The sequence below is a fragment of the Scyliorhinus torazame genome, chromosome 13 (genome assembly GCF_047496885.1).
Source record: "Scyliorhinus torazame isolate Kashiwa2021f chromosome 13, sScyTor2.1, whole genome shotgun sequence".
Classification (NCBI taxonomy): Eukaryota; Metazoa; Chordata; class Chondrichthyes; order Carcharhiniformes; family Scyliorhinidae; genus Scyliorhinus; species Scyliorhinus torazame.
The window spans coordinates 172,480,469-172,499,948 of record NC_092719.1 but is presented as its reverse complement, the minus strand read 5'-3'; the positions used below and the strand labels follow the sequence as shown (position 1 = coordinate 172,499,948).

General features: G+C 49.3%; 1 protein-coding gene across 4 annotated transcripts in view; it reads right to left on the bottom strand.

The window, feature by feature from the left end:
• The window catches only part of arhgef3 (Rho guanine nucleotide exchange factor (GEF) 3), a 520,666-nt gene that overhangs the window by 22,575 nt on the left and 478,611 nt on the right, over positions 1–19,480 (bottom strand). For 3 of the 4 annotated variants that reach the window (XM_072472446.1, XM_072472450.1, XM_072472449.1), the window contains one exon: positions 13,554–13,661. In XM_072472446.1, coding sequence (XP_072328547.1) covers positions 13,554–13,661 — 108 coding nt within the window. Of the gene's footprint in view, positions 1–13,553; positions 13,662–14,113; positions 14,705–19,480 lie in introns of those variants that run through there. The other variant, XM_072472448.1, reaches the window with a different exon arrangement.

The window sequence follows — 19,480 nt, the reverse complement described above, 5'->3', positions numbered from 1 at the left end:
GTCCCCTTGTTCAAGAAGGGGAGTAGAGACAACCCCGGTAACTATAGACCAGTGAGCCTTACTTCTGTTGTGGGCAAAATCTTGGAAAGGTTTATAAGAGATAGGGGGCGCGATTCTCCACTCCCACGCCGGTTGGGAGAATCGCCTGGGCCGCCAAAATTTCCCGGGACGCCGGTCCGATGCTCTCCCGCGATTCTCCCAAGCGGCGGGAACGGCCCGGTCGAGTTTCACGGGCCGCAGGATCGCCGGAGACACCGAAAATGGTGATTCTCCGACACCCCCGCTATTCTGAGGCCCGGATGGGCCGAGCGGCCAGGCCAAAACGGCGGGTTCCCCCCGGCGCCGTCCACACCTGGTCGCTGCAGTCGTGAGCGGTGCGTAAACGCTGGGGGGGGGGGGCGAGGGGGGATCCTGCACCGGGGGGTACCTCAGATGTGGGGTGGCCCGCGATCGGTGCCCACCGATCGTCGGGCCATCCTCTCTGAAGGAGGACCTCCTTCCTTCCGCGGCCCCGCAAGATCGGTCCGCCATCTTTTTGCGGGGCGGACTTAGAGAGGACGGCAACCACATCCGCATGCGCGGATGACGCCCGTTATGCGGTGCCGGCCGCGTCATCTATGCGGCGCCGCCTTTACGCGGGCGACAAGGCCTGGCGCGTGTAGATGATGCGGCCCCGATCCTGGCCCATTGTCAAGGCCTGAATCGGTCGGGACCGGGGCCGTTTCGCGCCGTCGTGAACCTCGACGGCGTTCACGACGGCGCGGCCACTTCGGCGCGGGAGTGGAGAATCCCGCCCAGGGTGTATAATCATCTGGAAGGAATAATTTGATTAGACATAGTCAACACGGTTTTGTGAAGGGTAGGTCGTACCTCACAAACCTTATTGAGTTCTTTGAGAAGGTGACCAAACAGGTGGATGAGGGTAAAGCAGTTGATGTGGTGTATATGGATTTCAGTAAAGCGTTTGATAAGGTTCCCCACGGTAGAAAATACGGAAGCATGGGATTCAGGGAGATTTAGCAGTTTGGATCAGAAATTGGCTAGCTGGAAGAAGACAAAGGGTGGTGGTTGATGGGAAGTGTTCAGACTGGAGTCCAGTTACTAGTGGTGTACCACAAGGATCTGTTTTGGGGCCACTGCTGTTTGTCATTTTTATAAATGACCTGGAGGAGGGCGTAGAAGGATGGGTGAGTAAATTTGCAGATGACACTAAAGTCGGTGGAGTTGTGGACAGTGCGGAAGGATGTTACAAATTACAGAGGGACATAGATAAACTGCAGCCCTGGGCTAAGAGGTGGCAAATGGAGTTTAATGCAGAAAAGTATGAGGTAATTCATTTTGGAAGGAATAACAGGAAGACAGAGTACTGGGCTAATGGTAAGATTCTTGGCAGTGTGGATGAGCAGAGAGATCTCGGTGTCCATGTACATAGATCCCTGAAAGTTGCCACTCAGGTTGAGAGGGTTATTAAGAAGGCATACAGTGTGTTAGCTTTTATTGGTAGAGGGATTGAGTTTCGGAGCCATAAGGTCATGTTGCAGCTGTACAAAACTCTGGTGCGGCCGCATTTGGAGTATTGCGTGCAATTCTGGTCGCCGCATTATAGGAAGGATGTGGAAGCATTGGAAAGGGTGCAGAGGAGATTTACCAGAATGTTGCCTGGTATGGAGGGAAGATCTTATGAGGAAAGGCTGAGGGACTTGAGGCTGTTTTCGTTAGAGAGAAGAAGGTTAAGAGATGACTTAATTGAGGCATACAGGATGATCAGAGGATTGGATAGGGTGGACAGTGAGAGTCTTCTTCCTCGGATGGTGATGTCTAGCACGAGGGGACATAGCTTTAAATTGAGGGGCGATAGATATAAGACAGATGTCAGAGGTAGGTTCTTTACTCAGAGAGTAGTAAGGGCGTGGAATGCCCTGCCTGCAACAGTCGTGGACTCGCCAACACTAAGGGCATTCAAATGGTCATTGGATAGACATATGGACGATAAGGGAATAGTGTAGATGGGCTTTAGAGTGGTTTCACAGGTCGGCGCAACATCGAGCGCCGAAGGGCCTGTACTGCCCTGTAATGTTCTATGTTCTAAAGCTTTTGTACATCTTTAAAAAAAAAATCATTAAAACTCATAATAATGTCATGTGACAGTGAATGTGCTTCAGTGAGATTCACTTTATGATAATATTTGATAACAAGTAGGAAATAGGTTTTGTGAATAAACTATGCATTGATTAATCAGATTTCACAGGGTCAAAAATAATTTAATTGTCACCTGCTATTTACTGCAGGATTTATTCTTAATATTTTCTTTCATGTTAACAAAAGTATTTTTTGATACCTGCTGAGTGAATGCATTTTTTCTGATCCATTCCTTGAAAAGCACTGTGCAACCTGGCGAGGCCAGCTAGCCTTATGTCTCAGCCTCTATCATTGACTTCAATGAAGAACCACTAGAAGGTGCTAAAGAGCAGCTTGAGGTTGCTAGCAATATTGCATTTTAGGGATGTGCTTAATAGTGTAGTCTGTGACATAATTAGATTGGAAAGTTGTGAGGGGAATGGTATTTTAACTCCATTGCCAAGTGGCTCCATCAAACTGCCCTGAGGGCATTTCAAACAAAGTTTAGTCAGTCACACTTTTATGTTTACCAGATATCAACGGTAAAGACTTGAACTTAAAACTGTAATCAATGGAAACTTGGAAAAACTTCTTAGTATTAGTCAGCCTTCAGCTGCCTTGCCATATGCAAGCTTTTAAAGACAGGAGCTAAACTGCGGTGTACACGTTTCAAAACTCGCTGGGATTACCAAGGTACAAACTGGTTTTCTCTGGCCGTATTTTATTGACAGGAGGAAATATAGGGCTTAGTGACTGCCATCGCTTCCACTTTTTATTACAGTACGCAGGACTGATATTGAAAGCCAGTTGACAATTTCCATGGCCTTTTAGCATTCTTTCATAAAACTGGTGAATAATACTGTAAGTTTACGCCTGTTACTTGCGAGAGTGGCTCTCCAAGGGAAATTAGAAATATTTGTGTTTGAAAACAGTCTTTATATTCAAGTTCCTGCAGGTTAAGTGCTGCAAGTAATAAAGTCTCACAACAGCTGTACAAATATACTTGCAGCAGTAGACAGGGTGCCAGGCCCAGCTTAAGTCTAGCCAAAGCATAATTTGCTTTCACGCTCAGCACAACTGGAACTAATGCAGCTCTTTTTCAGAAACATCAGAAACTTTTCACATATAAATTCTGGGAAGAGATTTATCACCCCCAGGGAATGCAAGAATCTCAGTGCAGTCACGCTATTTCCCTACCTTCTGGATCAAACATTAACTGAAGTAAATTAGTAACCTTCCTTCCCCTGCCTCTCCAGACAGGGCCTATTACTGGTATAACATGTGCAGCACAGCAGAGAAAGAAGCACAACAGAGCCTTATTCTGCTTTTGAACAATGGTAAAATTCTTCAGCACTTCATGGCTGCATTTGTATTCCTGAAACCAACAATCAAGAGTTAACATGATCCGTGAGATGCTGCAACTTTCTCTTCTAACCTAGCTGAAAGAGCTGGCAAACTGGGCCACAATACCACGAAAGTCACTGATCCTCTTGTACCGTGCCCAATGCTAATAATTAACACTAAAAGCTCATAATCTCATTTAATCACATAATGGAAAAATTAGCTTAAGTTCCTTCACAAAACTAATTAAGATTTTATTATAAAAAGCTCTGTTTTACAGTTTGACAGTATTTTAATTAAATCCATGAGTAGATTAAAGAACGTTCTTGGAAGAAAATTAATCACATAGCATCATTGCGGAGGAAACCCTGGGACATTGCAAACAGGAATACAGTCCCATTGCTGCATGAGAAAGGCTAGGCTGGGTCCTGGAAATGCAGTTTATGTTGATTCCATATAAACTACAAGAAGTGCCACTATCAGGGACAATCCGTGCTAGGAATCAGAAATAACGGTTTGTCTCTAGGATTATTTGCATTACTCTTTCGTAAAATATTATATTGACCATGTACTCCTTGGAAGACTTGCTTTAGATTTAGAAAGTAATCATCTTTTAATTACTGTACCGTCTTCCCTTTCTAACATACAAAATTCAAACATGAGCTATCACAATGGTGTGATGCAGCTCAACATCTTGTAGATTTCAATACTCAACATTATGTAGCATCTTTGCTGAATAAAAATTCCAAAGGCAATGTGAATTTGCTTTATCCTTTCGCAGGATGTGGTCATTGCTGGCTAGGTCACCGTTTATTTCCCATCCCTAACTGCCTTTGAGAAGGTGGTGGTGAGCTGCCAATTTGAATTGCTGCAGTACGAGTGATGTAGGTATATCCACAGTGATGTTAGGGAGGGAGTTCCAGGGTTTTAGGAATGGTGATATAGTTCCAAGTCTGGATGGTCTGTGACTTGGAGGGGAACTTGAAGGCGGTGGTGTTTGTATCTATCTGCTTCCCTTGTCCTTTTAGATGGTAGAGCTGGCAGGTTTGGAAGGCGTTGTCATGACGAGTGGCTGCAGTGCATCTTGGAGATGGTACAAGCTGCTGCCACTGTCCATCGTTGGTGGAAAGAGTGGGTGTTGAAGCTGGTGGATGAAATGTCAATAAAGTGGGCTGCTTTGTCCTGGTTTATGCGTGTTGTTAGAACTGCACTCATCGGCTTCCGGTTGCGGTGATGCCGAGCTAGCCGCACGTTTCGGCGGCTCCAGCTCAGACGGACCTTCGGGCTCTTTTAAGAGCCCCAACGGGGATTTTTTCTGCCGAGTAACCCGGTGTGGGGTGTGTGGGAGGGGAGTCCCTCCCCCCGAACGACGGAAGAAAAAACCGGCGGCGGCGGCTGCAGCCTGAAGAATCTTCGACTATAAGGTCAGAGGGAGAGGAAAACAAAATGGCGGCGGAGAAATCGCAGGCGACATGGGGGCCTGAGCAGGACGAGGTCGTGAGACGGTGCGTGGACCTGCTGAAGAAGGAGGTACTGACCCCGATGCTACAGGCAATTGAGGGGCTTAAGGAGACTTTAAAGACCCAGGAGACTGAGCTCCGCGTGGTGGAGCAGAAGGTGTCAGGTATTGAGGACGAGGTCCTGGGCCTGGCGGTTCAGACTCAGACGCACGAGGCACTTCATAAAAAGTGTGCTGAAAGGATCGAGGCCCTTGAAAACGGTGCGCGAAGGAAGAACCTTAGGATACTAGGTCTCCCTGAGGGTGTGGAAGGAGTGGACTGTGGAGCGTACGCAAGTAAGATGCTGAGCTCACTGATGGGCGCTGAGGCCCTTGCGGGCCCCATGGAGGTGGAGTGGGCAGGTCGGATCCCGGCGAGAAGACCAAAAGCGGGAGAACCACCGAGGGCGATAATCGTGCGATTCTACTGCCTTAAGGACAGAGAAGAGGTCCTGAGATGGGCTAAAAAGGTGCTGAGTAGCAGATGGGAGAATGCGGTGAGGTACGGATATACCAGGATTGGAGTGCGGAGGTGGCGAGAAGGAGGGCGAGCTTCAACCGAGCCAAAGAGGTTTTGCACAAAAGGAAGGTGAAGTTTGGGATGCTGCAGCCGGCAAGACTATGGGTCACGTATCAGGAGAGACACTATTACTTCGAGACGGCGGAGGAAGCAGGGTCCTTCATCAAAGAAGAGAAACTGGACCGGAACTGAGGGACTGATGCTGCAGGGAATTGTTATTGTTTTTGTTAATGTTATGGTGAAAGTTAATCGAGAAGTAAACAGGGAAGGGGGGAGACACTGGGGAAATGTGGGCGCCGGTGAGGGGGGAAAGACGGGACATAGTCGGAGAATGGGGAAGGGGAGGGGAGGGGAAAGGGAGCTGCGCCATAAGAGGCGGGTCAGGTAAAGGGATATTCCCGCGCCAGAAAGAATAAGGTGGGAAAGCAGGCGCAAGGCGGATGGGAGTTCCCTCACACCGGGGGGGGGGGGGGGGGGGGGGGGGGGGGGGGGGTCGAGGAGTGAGCAGGAGTAGCCGGGGTCAGTTGACGTCAGCTGACTTACGGAAGTGATATGGGGGGGAGCAATCAAGCTAGATAGGGATCTAACGGGGGGGGGGAAACAACTGGGTTGCTGCTGTGGAAATCCAAAAGGGAATGGCTAAAGAGTGGGTGGTCGGGGACGGTGTGCGACGCTGGGGGAGCGAGCGGGAGCGCGGAGGCGGGATATGGGACTGGCCTAGAGAAGGTAATGGCTAGTTGACACGGGAGGGGGGCAGGTAGCCCCCTAGTGAGGCTGATCACGTGGAACGTGAGAGGCCTGAATGGACCGATAAAAAGGGCCCGAGCGCTCGCGCATTTGAAAGGACTAAGGGCAGACGTGGCTATGCTCCAAGAGACGCACCTAAAGTTGGCGGACCAAGTTAGGCTAAGGAAAGGATGGGTGGGACAGTGTTCCACTCAGGACTGGACGCAAAGAACAGAGGGGTGGCCATTTTGGTGGGGAAACGGGTAGCATTTGAAGCAAAGAACATCGTAGCAGATAGCGGAGGTAGATATGTAATGGTGAGTGGTAGGCTGGAGGGAATGGAGCTTGTGTTGGTTAATGTGTATGCCCCAAATTGGGACGATGCGGGATTCATGAGACGGATGCTGGGGCGTATACCGGACCTGGAGGCAGGAAATTTGATTTTAGGAGGGGACTTCAATACGGTGCTGGACCCGGGGCTAGATAGATCCAGCTCAAGGACCGGAAGAAGGCCGGCAGCGGCCAAGGTACTTAAGGGGTTTATGGACCAAATGGGGGGAGTGGATCCATGGTGATTTCTTAGACCTAGGGCTAGGGAGTATTCCTTCTTCTCCCATGTCCATAAAGTGTACTCCCGGATAGATTTTTTTGTTTTAGGAAGGTCGTTGATCTCTAGGGTGGAAGAAGCTGAATACTCAGCCATAGCGGTTTCGGATCATGCCCCACATTGGGTGGACCTGGAATTAGGAGAGGACAGGGAGCAGAGAACACTCTGGCGATTAGATGTGGGACTGATGGCGGGTGAGGGAGTGTGTGCAAGAGTGAGGGAGTGTATTGAGAGATACCTGGAGGTCAATGACGACAGCGAGGGTCCCTGTGGGAGTGGTCTGGGAAGCACTAAAGGCGGTGGTCAGAGGAGAGCTGATCTCTATTGGGGCCCACAAAAGGAAAACAGAGCCAAGGAAAGGGATAGATTACTGGGGGAAATTTTAAGGGTGGACAGGGAATTTGCAGAGACCCCGGAGGAGGAGCTGTACAGGGAGAGGAGACGACTCCAGACCGAGTTTGACCTTCTGACCACCACAAAGTCGGAGGTACAGTGGAGGAAGGCACAGGGGAGGAGGTATGAATATGGGGAAAAGGCTAGTCGCCTGTTGGCGCACCAACTGCGAAAGAGGGCAGCAGCGAGGGAGATAGGAGGAATTAGGGATGAAAGGGGAGACACTGTGCGAAGGGCAGGAAAGATAAATGAGGTGTTTAAGACCTTTTATGAGGAACTGTATAGGTCTCAACCCCCAGAGGAGAGGAGGGGATGCGGCAGTTCCTGGACCAATTGAGGTTCCCGAAAGTGGAGGAGCAGGAGGTGGCAGGCCTGGGGGCGCCGATTGAGGTGGACGAGGTTATTAAGGGACTGGGGAAGCATGCAAGCAGGGAAGGCTCCGGGGCCGGACGGGATCCCGGTGGAATACTACAGAAAATATGTGGACTTGTTGGCCCCGTTGATGGAAGAGGACGTTCAACGAGGCCAGGGAAGGGGGGGACTTTACCCCCCGACGATGTCGGAGGCGACGATATCGCTAATTTTGAAGAGAGACAAAGATCCGTTGCAGTGCGGGTCCTATAGACCTATTTCACTATTGAACGTGGACGCCAAGTTGCTGGCAAAGGTACTGGCATCGAGGATAGAGGACTGTGTCACGGGGGTGGTGCACGAAGACCAGACAGGGTTCGTAAAAGGGAGACAACTGAATGTTAACGTGCGACGACTATTAGGGGTGATAATGATGCCCCCAGTGGAGGGGGAGGCAGAGATAGTGGCGGCAATGGACGCAGAGAAGGCATTTGATAGGGTGGAGTGGGAGTATTTATGGGAAGTGTTAAGGAGGTTTGGGTTTGGGAACGGGTTTATTCGCTGGGTTAGACTTCTTTATGGGGCACCAACGGCAAGCGTAGTTACAGGTCGACATAGATCAGAGTATTTCCAATTATATAGGGGAACAAGACAGGGATGCCCGCTGTCTCCATTGTTGTTTGCGTTGGCAATTGAACCTCTGGCCATGGCGTTGAGAGACTCCAGGAAATGGAGAGGGGTGATTTAGAGGGGGAGAAGAACATCGAGTCTCGTTATACGCGGATGACCTATTGTTATACGTGTCGGACCCAGCGGGGGGGATGATAGAGGTTATGCGAATTTTGAGGCGGTTCGGGGAATTCTCGGGGTATAGGCTAAACATGGGGAAGAGTGAATTATTTGTGATACATCCAGGGGACCAGAGTAGAGAGATAGAAGGCTTACCGCTAAGGAAAGTGGAAAGAAACTTCCGATACCTGGGGATTCAGATCGCTAGGAGCTGGGGAACCTTGCACAGACTTAATTTGACACGGCTGGTAGAACAAATGGAGGAGGACTTTAAGAGGTGGGACATGCAGGCCCTTATCGCTGGCGGGCAGGGTGCAAGCAATTAAGATGATGGTCCTCCCGAGGTTCTTATTTGTATTTCAATGTCTCCCTATATTAATCACCAGGACCTTTTTTAATAAAGTAGATAGGAGCATCACGAGCTTTGTGTGGGCAGGGAAAGTTCCGAGAGTAAGGAGGGGGTTCCGTCAGCGTAGTAGGGATAGAGGAGGACTGGCACTACCGAACTTGGGAGATTATTATTGGGCCGCCAATGTGGCAATGATACGTAGATGGATGATGGAGGGTGAGGGAGCGGCGTGGAAAAGACTGGAGAGAAAGTCCTGTAAAGGGACGAGTTTAGAGGCGCTGGTGACGGCGCCGCTACCGTTCTCACCTAAAAAGTTTACCACGAACCCGGTGGTGGCGGCAACACTGAATATCTGGGGGACAGTGGAGGCGACAGAGAGGGGTGCGGGGAGCCCTGGTGGGGTCCCCTATCAGGAACAACCATAGGTTCGCCCCAGGAAGAATGGATGGAGGATTTCAGAGCTGGTACCAGTTGGGAATTGGGAAGGTGGGAGATTTATTTATAGATGGGACTTTTGCGAGCTTGGGAGCATTGGAGGAAAAGTATAAGTTGCCCCGCGGAAATTTCTTGCGATATATGCAGGTGAGGGCGTTTACTAGACAACAGGTGAGGGGAATTTCCGTTGCTCCCGACACAGGGGATACAGGACAGGGTGCTTTCAGGGGGTGTGGGTCGGAGAGGGCAAGGTGTCAGAGATTTATAGAGAGATGAGGGAAGAGGGGGAGGAGTCGGTGGGCGAACTAAAAAGAAAGTGGGAAGAAGAATTAGGGAGGAGATAGAGGAGGGTATGTGGGCTGATGCCCTAAGCAGGGTAAATTCCTCTTCCTCATGCGCCAGGCTTAGCCTGATTCAATTTAAGGTGCTACATAGAGCACACATAACGGGGGCAAGATTGAGCAGGTTCTTTGGAGTGGAGGACAAATATGGGAGTGTGGCGGGAGCCCGGCAAACCACGCACATATGTTTTGGGCGTGCCCGGCACTGGAAGGGTATTGGAAGGGAGTGACGGAGTGATCTCGCAGGTGGTGAATGCCCGGGTCAAACCAAGCTGGAGGTTAGCTCTATTTGGAGTTGCGGAAGAGCGGGAGTGCAGGAGGCGAAGAGGCCGATGTCGTGGCCTTTGCGTCCCTAGTAGCCCGGCGCAGGATCCTACTTATGTGGAAGGAGGCGAAACCCCCCGGACTGGATATGGCGGGGTTTATTAAACTGGAGCAGATAAAGTTTGCCCTGAGAGGATCGGCTTAAGGATTCACCAGGCCGTGGCAGCCATTTCTCGACTACCTAAGGGAACGTTAGAGGGAAGACAGATGACCAGCAGCAGCAACCCAGGGGGAAGGGGGGGGGGGGGGGGGGGAGGGGGGGGGGGGGGTGTTTAGTTTAGTATAGGTCAATAGATAATGGGGTTTTGTTACTTGTGTATTGTTAAAAATTTCTATTTTGTTATCGTTCCGTTTGTTTTGTAAGAGGGAAAAATGTTGTTTAGAAAAAAATTTTCAATAAAAATATATTTTTTAAAAAAGGAACTGCAACTCATCCAGGCAAGTGGAGTACTTTATGACACGCCTGACTTGTGCTTTGGAACGTCAGGTGAGCGACTCGCCACAAAATTACCTGCCTCTGACCTGCTCTTGAAGCCACAGTATTTTTTATAGCCCCGTCCAGTTCAGTTTCTGGTCAATGGTAACCCCAAGAATGTTGATGGTGGGGAATTCAGTGATGGTAATGCAATTGAATGTTATGGAGAGATGGTTGGATTCTTTCTTGTTGGAGATGGTCATTGTCTGGCACTTGTGTGGCGCCAATGTTACTTGCCACTTATCAGGGCAAGCCTGAATGTTATCCAGGTCTTGCTGCATACGGGCACAGTCTGCTTCAGTATCAGAGGAATCACGAATGGTGCTGAACATTGTACAATCATCAGTGAGCATCCCCACTTCTAACGTTATGATGGAAGGAAGGTCATTGATAAAGCAACTTAAGATGGTTGGGCCTTGGACACTACCCTGAGGAACTTCTTCAGTGATGTCCTGGGACTGAGATGATTGACCACCACCATCTTATTTTCTGCTACGTCTCCAACCAGTGGAGTTTTTCCTAATTCCCATTGACTCGGGTTTTGCTAGGGCTCCTTGATGCCATACTTGGTCAAATGCTGCCTTGATGTCAAGGGCAGTCACTCTTACCACACCTCTGGAGTTCAGTTCTTTTGTCCATGATTGGACCAAGGCTCTAACGAGGTCAGGAGCTGAGTGGCCCTGGCGGACTCCAAACTGAGCATCAGCAAACAGGTTATTGCCAAATGCCGCATAATAATTATAATAATCTGCAGTGGTTAGCACTGCTGCCTACGGCGCTGAGGACCCGGGTTCGATCCCGGCCCTGGGTCACTGTCCGTGTGGAGTTTGCACATTCCCCCGGGCAGTGCGGTGGATTGGCCACACTAAATTGCCACATAACTGGAAAAAAATAATTGGGTACTCTAAATTTATAATAATAATCAATAATAATCTTTATTAGTGTCACAAATAGGCTTACATTAACACTGCAATAAAGTTACTGTGAAAATCCCCTAGTCGCTACACTACTGTGCCTGTTTGGGTACAGGTGGGGGGAGAATTCATAATGTCCAAATTACTGAACAGCAGGTCTTTCGGGACTTGTGGCAGGAAACCAGAGGTAACCCACACAGACACGGGGAGAACGTGCAGACTCCGCACAGACAGTGACCCAAGCCGGGAATCGAACCTGGGTCCCTGGTGCTGTGAAGTAACAGTGCTAACCACTGGGCTACAGTGCCACCCATCGCACTGTCGATGACATCTTCCCTCACTTTTATGCGTTTCTGACCATTTATGAACAGTAACAGATCACCTGTCCAAATTTTAACCTGAAAATAACCATAATGAAATGCTTCTGCCAAAGTGCAGTGGCCTGAAACATTCATACGTTTACTCTCGGTTGATACTACTTCACTTGCTGAGCAGTTCCAGCATTTACTGTTTATATTTCGGATTCCAACATCCACAACATTTTGCCTTTGCGTCACAATATAATGTCTAGTGTTTCTAAAAATTGAAGTTCCAACATTTGTTTCCAACTCTTTCCTCCCTACTCCTCCCTTCTCTTCCTCCCCTGTTACTGGTGTTGACATGCAGCTCCACAGCAATCCTCACAGCAGTCCTCACTCAACGAGTCTGAGCGGTAAGTGTTCATGAGCAATGTAATCAGTGGAGGAGAGGTCACAATTCAGATTCATTTTATCCTCACTTAATGTCCTTGGCTGCATATGTTTTGCATCAGATGGCACAAGGCAGAAGTCACTGAAGGCAACGCTGAACAATATTTCCCTTCCCCAGTTCAGGGTGCAAGAAATTGTAGTGAGCCCGCCAATGTGCAATGAAGCTCAGCTATTCGACTTGGTTCCTTCCTGCATGCTACACCTGAGCTATTAGGTACAAAATCGAAGTCCTGATGATATCAATGTCACCAGTTGTCTGTCATGCTAATTGTATGTTAATTATAGCATTAGTACACAATTATATTGTTTGCTCACTGACATTTATTTAATTAAGTACTTTTACCACATAGAAATAGAGGACAGATGGGACGAGAGGAGAGCTGAGAGACTGAACAAGATCAATAGACTCATTTAAAGCGTGGGTTCTATTAACATGTAATGGTATATAAACTTTCTCTATATTGTTGATGATTACTATTTTGTATTTTAATGCTGCATGAACGATTGAGGTAGATTTAGAAAATGATTTAAAGACCAGCTCCAACAAGCAGAGGTTTAACTATTAGTCAGTACCCTACTGGGCCGATATCTGGAGATTCACATGCTGATTAGCAGTGAAGCAGAAGAATGGTAACTCTATTCCCAGCATGCATTTGTTATAATAGGAAAAGGGGTCTTTTGTTACAGAAACAGCCCGAATTATGAATATGGAAAAGTAGTAGAAGTAGTGAGTTGCCTCATTTGCAAATAGATAGAGAAGAGAATCATAGAATCTACAGTGCAGAAGGAAGCCATTCAGCCCATCGAGTCTGCACCGGCCCTTGGAAATAGCACTGCACCCAAGTCCACACCTCCACCCTATCCTAGTAACCTAACCTAACCTTTTTGGGCAACGAAGGGCAATTTAGCATGGCTAATCCACCTAACCCGCACATCTTTGGAATGTGGGAGGAAACCGGAGCACCCGGAGGAAACCCACGCAGGCACGGGGAGAACGAGCAGGACTCCGCACAGACAGTGACCCAAGCCGGGAATCGAACCTGGGACCCTGGAGCTGTGAAGCAACAATGCTAACCACTGTGCTACCGTGCCCCCCCCCCCCCCCCCCCCCCCCCAAAAGAAGAAGAGATAAAGACAAGGAATTTAGCAAGAAAGGAGTGAATTAAAATCTGGCACATTAACTTGAATGCAAAATGTAAGAAATTTAAAAAGTGGAACGGACAGCATTATCTTTAATACATTCAGGCATCGGATTTCAAGGGAGAACCAAAAATGTTCTTTTTGCGCATTCTGACATTTGAACATACATCAGAAAGGCACTGGAATTTTGCTGCTTTGATGTGATTTGTTCACTGATAACTTCAAATTATTAATTTGTATTCTTACCTAATCAGCTAGGAAATGGGACAGCTTCTAAAAAGATATATACAACTGATAGATGTATGGTTTGGAAAAATATTATAAATTATATTCAGTAACTGTTGGCTTTGGATAAACATTATGAATGCGAACGTCATCCTTTGCTGGATTTCCGAGTGCAAATCAACTAATACTCAACTGTGCACCTTTATAATTCTTCTCATCATGCTACAGCGATAATAAATCCCCCCTGAGGGATCTTACCTGTAATGTCTGGCTGAATCGTTTCAGAGGTGTGGCTTTCACAGGAGGAATGAGATTAGCTAAAGATGTGACCCGGGAAAGCGGCTTCACCCGTTTGTTACTGGGTTCCTAAAAAAAACCAAGAAGGAGTTGGTGAGGATGTATCGGAATAATTCTGCATTTGTTCCAGCCTATGAATTGTTGCTGGGCTAACTCAAACACAATGATACCCTCTATGCCATTGAGGCTGAACAGATCTCACTGACAAGATGCTTATTGTTTCTCATGACTGGTCACAGGCTGCATCTCTTTATCCTTGCACATTATAATTCTACATTCATGTTCACATAATAATGTGCCGTGTCCCCCAGAGTAAATTTACACTAATCAATAGCCAGCAGTCTGGAGGACAAAACACCTCTGCTGTGCATTAGGAATTTTAATGAGACAAAAAGCATTATACTTTCAGAAACACTTACCACACATTATTTAAAAATTTATATCAAGCTCCAAAGTAGGAAAGCTACATGCAATGCAAGGGGGTTAATTTCTCCTGGTTGAATGGACATGCATGTATGTACCTTGTATTTTTTAATCTCCATTCCACAAGCTGTAGAAAGCAGAGGTCCAGTAGAAAAAAATCCCAGGAAATTATTTGGAAAAACCTCCATAAAGAACCCCAAAATAAACATCTCTGTATCTCAATTGATTCCAACAGAAAATTTGGTTTCTCCTCCTCAGGCCCGTGAAGCAGGTTTCTGCAGATGCTCTGGGGTTTCAGTGCATGCAAGCAGTCCTTCTAGAAGAATAATTCTCTGATTGCAGTCCTATATTTGGCAGGGCGCTGTAGCATCCACAATTAGGTAGAGATCAACACAGCACAACGCAGCTGCTTTAATAAAATTCCAACAACATGCATCTTTTCTGTCACCCCTCTCGGGACCATTTGTATCAGGGTTATGATGTCTGCAAGATCAGTAAACATTTCCCTTTCCATCTTAACCGAGGTGGTAGTGAAAAGCTGCTTGCAATATTTTCAGACATGAATAGTTTCACCGTTGAACTTCAAAAAGCACCATTGCCTAAAGTATCAAGTGTTCATTTGCAGAAACATTTTTCAACAAAGGATCCAGAAACATCTTGCCGTATTTCCTTCTGTAACAGCAGATACCTTTTGCAACATAACAGGTTTCACTCCTACCCCCCAGCTTCAATGACTCTCAAAGCCTCGTCCTCAATTACCTTCTCCTTGATATCAGCACTCTGAGGCCTTCTGACGTCATGCAGTTGCATTCATATTCTGATCAAACCTTCTATTCAAACCCCTGAATAATCCTCCTATACAAAAACACCTTGCTTAATAACCTGCACTACCAGCCGACTGAACAGTAGCTGTGCGCCAGGCTTTCAGAATGTTATCCAGACATAAGGCCACAATTTACATCTTTGCAATGTTCCTCAGGAAAATATGTAGATTTATATTTTTAACAGTATAAGTGATTTAGCACCCCATTGTTCAGGACATGGGCTGTGACTTTCACATCTATGAACTCAGTTTTCAGTCAGATTACTGTAAAGTTACCTCCATTTAAAGGTACAGTAACCGTTTCCAATTTTCTTTACAGGTTGAATTTAAAGATAGGCGACACCCTTACCAAAATTAATTATAGCTTTTGATCAAAGAAAAAGACAGAGCTTAAAGACATAAATAACATAAAGATATGTTAAAAGTTGTGTATTGCCATCTTTCAAAAGTTTAAATTATTCCTGGGTATGTACAGAAAAGGTAAACTTCACTATTTCAGGTTTGTTCATGAGTTGCAGCTTCAATACTAAAGGGTACTCTAAAACAAAAAGGATGTGGCAAATAGGTGGGCAGACTGTAAGTTTCAAATATTTCTTCTGATGCCTGGAATGCATGTCTTGGATCTGAGACTTTGCAGTTATAACATTTCAGCACCGCAAGGATTTGACATAAAATCAAAGTTTTGTGCACAAGCAATGGAAGAGTTTCAACACCGATGCACCATCAATAACCACGAGACAAAATGGTGAACAATTGAGGCTTTATTGCGCTAGATGTTCAGCCTCCTGCAGCTGGAACCAGAATGGAGGCAGCGCAGGAGAGTGTACACTTTTATACAGAGCCTGCTGGGTAGAGCCAGCAGGCCGGGATTTGCTGTATTGACTGTAGTATAGTGGCAGTACCGTAAGACACGTAGTGTATAACCAGTGGTGTTTACCACATTCACCCCCTGTTTAAAAAAAAGAGTCCAGCGGGGGTGAAGCGACTTTACAGGTCGAACCTGTCGGGGGCTTTGACCCTCCGCCGCGATCGCCTCAGTCCCGGTTGTGGCGTGGACGCCTATGTGGGCACCTGCGACTCTGGGAGCGTGTTGTCCTCTCCTTCTTCACCCAGCAGTGGATCCGGCGGGGGGACGGGTGCTGCTGGGGTGGGGGTTTCGGTGAGGGTCCATGGTGGGGGGGCGAACGGCGCAGGGGTGGGGTTGGCAACCGGAGGGGAAGGGAATGGTACCAGGTCAGGGTTGGTGGAGATTGCGGATGGGGAACCAGTGGGTGCCAGGTCCCGGAGGGAGACTGTGTCCTGTCGCCCGTCATGGTGTGCGACGTAGGCGTACTGTGGGTTTGCATGGAGGAGGACGACTTTTTCAACGAGGGGATCCAATTTGTGGCTCCTCGAATGCTTCCGGAGGAGGACGGGCCCAGGAACTGTCAGCCAGGTTGGGAGCGAGACGCCGGAGGTGGACTTCCTGGGGAAGGCAAACACACATTTGTGAGGAGTCTCATTGCTAGCAGTGTACAGAAGCAACCGAATGGAGTGGAGTGCATCGGGGAGGACATCCTGCCAGCGGAGACTCCTAGACCGAAGGGCCAGCAGGACGGCCTTCCAGACCGTCGCATTCTCCCTCTCCACCTGCCCGTTTCCCCACAGGTTGTAGCTGGTCGTCCTGCTCGAGGCGATGCCCTTGCTGAGCAGGAACTGACGCAGCTCATCACTCATGAAGGAGGAACCCCGATCGCTGTGAATGTAGGTGGGGAAACCACACAATGTGAAGATACTGTGTAGGGCCTTGATGACTGTGGCAGAAGTCATGTCAGGGCATGGGAGGCGAAAGGGAAACGGGAGTATTCACAATGATATTGAGAAAGTACACATTGCGGTCAGTGGAGGGGAGGGCCCCTTTGAAGTCTATGCTGAGGTGCTCAAAGGGACGGGAGGCCTTCACCAGGTGCGCCCTGTCCGGCCGGTAGAAGTGCGGTTTGCACTCCACGCAAACTTGGCAGTCCCTGGTCACCGCCCTGACCGCCTCGATGGAGTAAGGCAGGTTGCGGGTCCGGGTGACAGAGGTCATTGTGGAGAGCCCGAAGTTGGTCTACTTGTGCGCTGGCACATGCACCGTGGGATAGGGCATCTGGGGGCTCATGGAGCTTTCCTTGGCGATACAAGATCTCGTAGTTATAGGTGGAGAGTTCGATCCTCCACCTCAAGATCTTGGCGTTCTTAATCTTGTCCCGCCGTGTATTACTAAACATGAAGGCAACCGACCGTTGGTAGTGAGGAGAGTGAATCTCCTGCCAGCCAGGTAATTCCGCCAGTGTTGCACAGCTTCCACAATGGCTTTGGCCTCCTTTTCGACAGATTTTCAAATTTTGGAGACATGGAGGGTGCAGGAGAAGAATGCGATGAGTTTGCCCACCTGGTTGAGGGTGGCAGCCAGAGCCACCTCCGATGCGTCACTCTCCACCTGAAAGGGGAGGGACTTGTCGATCGCGTGCATCGTGGCCTTGACGATGTCCGCCTTGATGTGGTTGAAGGCCCAGCGGGTCTCAGCAGTCAGGGGAAAAACTGTAGACTTGATGAGTGGGCGTGCCTTGGCCGCATAATTAGGGACCCACTGGGCGTAATACGAGAAGAACACCAGGAATATTTTCAGGGCCTTTGGGGAGATGGAATTCCAGGAGTGGGCGCATGTGGTCGGGGCCGGACCCTAGGACTCAATTTTCCACAACGTACCCAAGGGTGGCTAGGCGGGTTGTGCGGAAAACGCATTTCTCCTTATTATAGGTAAGGTTAAGGAGTTTAGCGGGTGTGGAGGAATTTCTGGAGGTTCGCGTCGTCATCCTGCTGGTCGTGGCCACAGATGGTGACGTTATCCAGATAAGGGAAGGAGGCCCGCAGCCCGTACTGGTCAACCATTTGGTCCATTTCTCGCTGGAAGACCAAGATCCCATTGGTGACGCCGAAAGGGACCCTGAGGAAGTGGTAGAGGCGGCCGTCTGCTTCGAATGCAGTGTATTGGCGGTCCTCCGGGCGGATGGGGAGCTGGTGGTTTGCAGACTTCAAGTCAACTGTGGAGAAGACTTGATACTGCGCAATCTGGTTGACCATCTCAGATATGCGTGGGAGGGGGTACGCGTCGAGCTGCGTGTACCGGTTGATCGTCTGACTGTAGTCGATGACCATCCGGTGTTTCTCCCCAGTCTTAACTACCACCACTTGAGCTCTCCAGGGGCTGTTACTGGCCTCAATGACCCCCTCCTGCAAAAGCCGTTGGACTTCCAACCTGATAAAGGTCCTGTCCGGTGCACTGTACCGTCTGCTCCTCGTGGCGACGGGCTTACAGTCCGGGGTGAGGTTCGCAAAGAGTGAGGGCGGGTCGACCTTAAGGGTCGTGAGGCCACAGACGGTAAGGGGTCCGTTGAACTTCAGGGTAAGGCTCTGGAGGTGGCATGAAAATCGAGACCTAGTAACAGGGCAGTGCAGAGATGGGGGAGAACGTAGAGTCTGAAGTTACTGTACTCTACGCCCTGTAGAGAGGGTCGCGACGCAGTACCCCCGGATCTGTATGGAATGGGATCCGGAGGCCAGGGAGATTTTCTGGGTGACGGGGAGGACCGGGAGGTTACAGCGCCTTATAGTAGCTGGGTGGATGAAACTCTCCGTGTTCCCGGAGTCAAAGAGGCAGGTCGTCTCGTGCCCGTTGATCTGTACAGTCGTAGCGGTCGCGAGGCCGAGACTGATCGAGGATGATAGAGGCGAGCAGCAGAAGTTGGTGGGAGGGCTGATTGGCAGTGGCAGAGGTATCGGTGGCCGACGAACGGCCAGGCGAGCAGAGGGCTTGGGATGCATTCCAAGATGGTGCCGCCGAAGATGGAGGCGCCCACGGGGCGCACATGGCGGACGACATCCAAGGTGGCGGCGCCCACGGGCCGCAAAGATGGCAGCGCTCCTGGATCGCTTGTGGGGGTGCAGCGATGTGGGGTCTGGAAACGGCAGCGACCGATTGGGCCTGGCAAACGGAAACGAAGTGGCCCGTTGTAGGTCGCGCTCCATGCTGGGAGGTGTTGTTTGGGGTGCTTGTTCTGGCCACAAAAATAGCATTTGGGGCCTCCGGAGTTAGCTGGCTGCTGCGTGGCGCTGGCTTGCAGTGCACCCGGGTCGGACGATGGTGGGGCCCATGACGCCCACGAGGGTGCCGCGCGGTCGGAGGTGTTGGACTCTAGATTGCGGGAGGACACTTCCAGGGAGTTAGCGAGCTGTACAGTCTCTGTAAGGTCGAGTGTATCCCCTTCCAGTAATCGCTGGCGGACGTAATTGGATTTAATGCCCGTGACATAGGCCTCTCTGATCAGCGGTTCGGTTGTTGGACTGCCGACACTGCCTGGCAATTACAGTTTCTACCAAGTATCTGAAGGCACGCAGGAAATCGTCCTGAGACTCCCCCAGGAGTTGCCATCTCGTGGCCAGGAGGTGCCTGGCGAACACCGAATTAACAGTCTTGATGTTTTGTCCTTTTAGTAGTGCCATCGCTTCCGTGCAAGTGGGAGCATCCAAAATGAGGAGGAAAACTTGTGGGCTCACCCGTGCGTAGAGGATCTGGAGCTTCTGCGGGTCTAAGGGGGCAGAATTCTGTGGATGCTCCAAG